At 45.4% G+C, this 1,030-nt stretch overlaps 1 protein-coding gene across 1 annotated transcript; it reads left to right on the forward strand.

Annotated features, from left to right (window-relative positions):
- Positions 1–309: 309 nt before the first annotated feature.
- On the forward strand, positions 310–724 carry PPTG_21818 (hypothetical protein; the record flags this gene model as incomplete). Its single annotated transcript, XM_008900006.1, has 2 exons — positions 310–383; positions 652–724. 2 exons carry the CDS (start codon positions 310–312, stop codon positions 722–724), a joined length of 147 nt encoding a protein of 48 aa, XP_008898254.1.
- Positions 725–1,030: the final 306 nt, after the last annotated feature.

Raw genomic sequence — 1,030 nt, forward strand, 5'->3', positions numbered from 1 at the left:
CCAATCCATACAAACCTGCGAGAGAAGCACAATCGGATGCGCATTGGTCGTAAGTGCTGGTCTGTCAGCTCACAACAGAAATTCTTCTGCGTCAGCGCCATTTGTTTTACGTTTAGCAGCGTCTGCCGTAATTAGATGACCACCAAACTCGTAAACGTTCGCAATATTTGCCTCGAAAAGAGTCACCACCTCCCCGGTTAGGATTATTTCACGGCGATAGTCTCGCCGGCCTCGGCGCACATATCTGAGCTGCATTTCAACAGCCTGTAACACATGTTATGACCCGAGGCTGAACAAATAGTGCACGCTATGGTCCTACCAATTCGCAACGTCAAAAGCCTTCAGGACATGGAAAACCAGGTCGGCGTCGGCTTCGCTGACCGGTAGAGCCAATGGGTTCGCCTCGGGTGGGATCTAAAATAGCAATACTTCAATCCGAATGTGCTACCATAGATCCCAGCCAGTGTTGATGAGCTATATTACGCAAGGTGCGAACTGGTTAGTTTTAATTTAGTAGTGTGTGTTACTGGATTGATTCTGTTGACGAAAGTGCGGGTAGGTTAGAATGAGCGAAGCCCTCCCCGTTTGTGTTTTTGATTAGAAATTTAAAAAAAAGATTCGATTTTTTATATTTTTTGAATGCTGCCACAGTGCTGGCACTATTAACGTTGATGGAATTGGCTTGATCTGTGATAAAGGTGGAGACCAGGTTTGTACCAGTTAAAGAAGAAAATATCTGACGTCCAACCGGTATAATTTTCTAGTATAATATCGTACCTATAATATATTCTACAAATTACACGATATCTAGACAAAACGGAGAGACCAAGCACGTATCAGATTGCCGCCGCCAACGTAGTAGATGGGATATACTTGTCATTCGCGGGTTGATACGATGTTCAGTGGGGCTAGGGTGCCTGGAACTTGCAGCTATCAGCCGGAGTCGTCAACTATCACGTATGAGAATGCTGAACCGATCAATGACTTCAAGGCCGTAAAAGTTGGACTACAGAATGTGGCGGGCGTGATC

Source organism: Phytophthora parasitica (assembly GCF_000247585.1).
Source record: "Phytophthora parasitica INRA-310 unplaced genomic scaffold supercont2.8, whole genome shotgun sequence".
Taxonomy (NCBI): domain Eukaryota; phylum Oomycota; class Peronosporomycetes; order Peronosporales; family Peronosporaceae; genus Phytophthora; species Phytophthora nicotianae.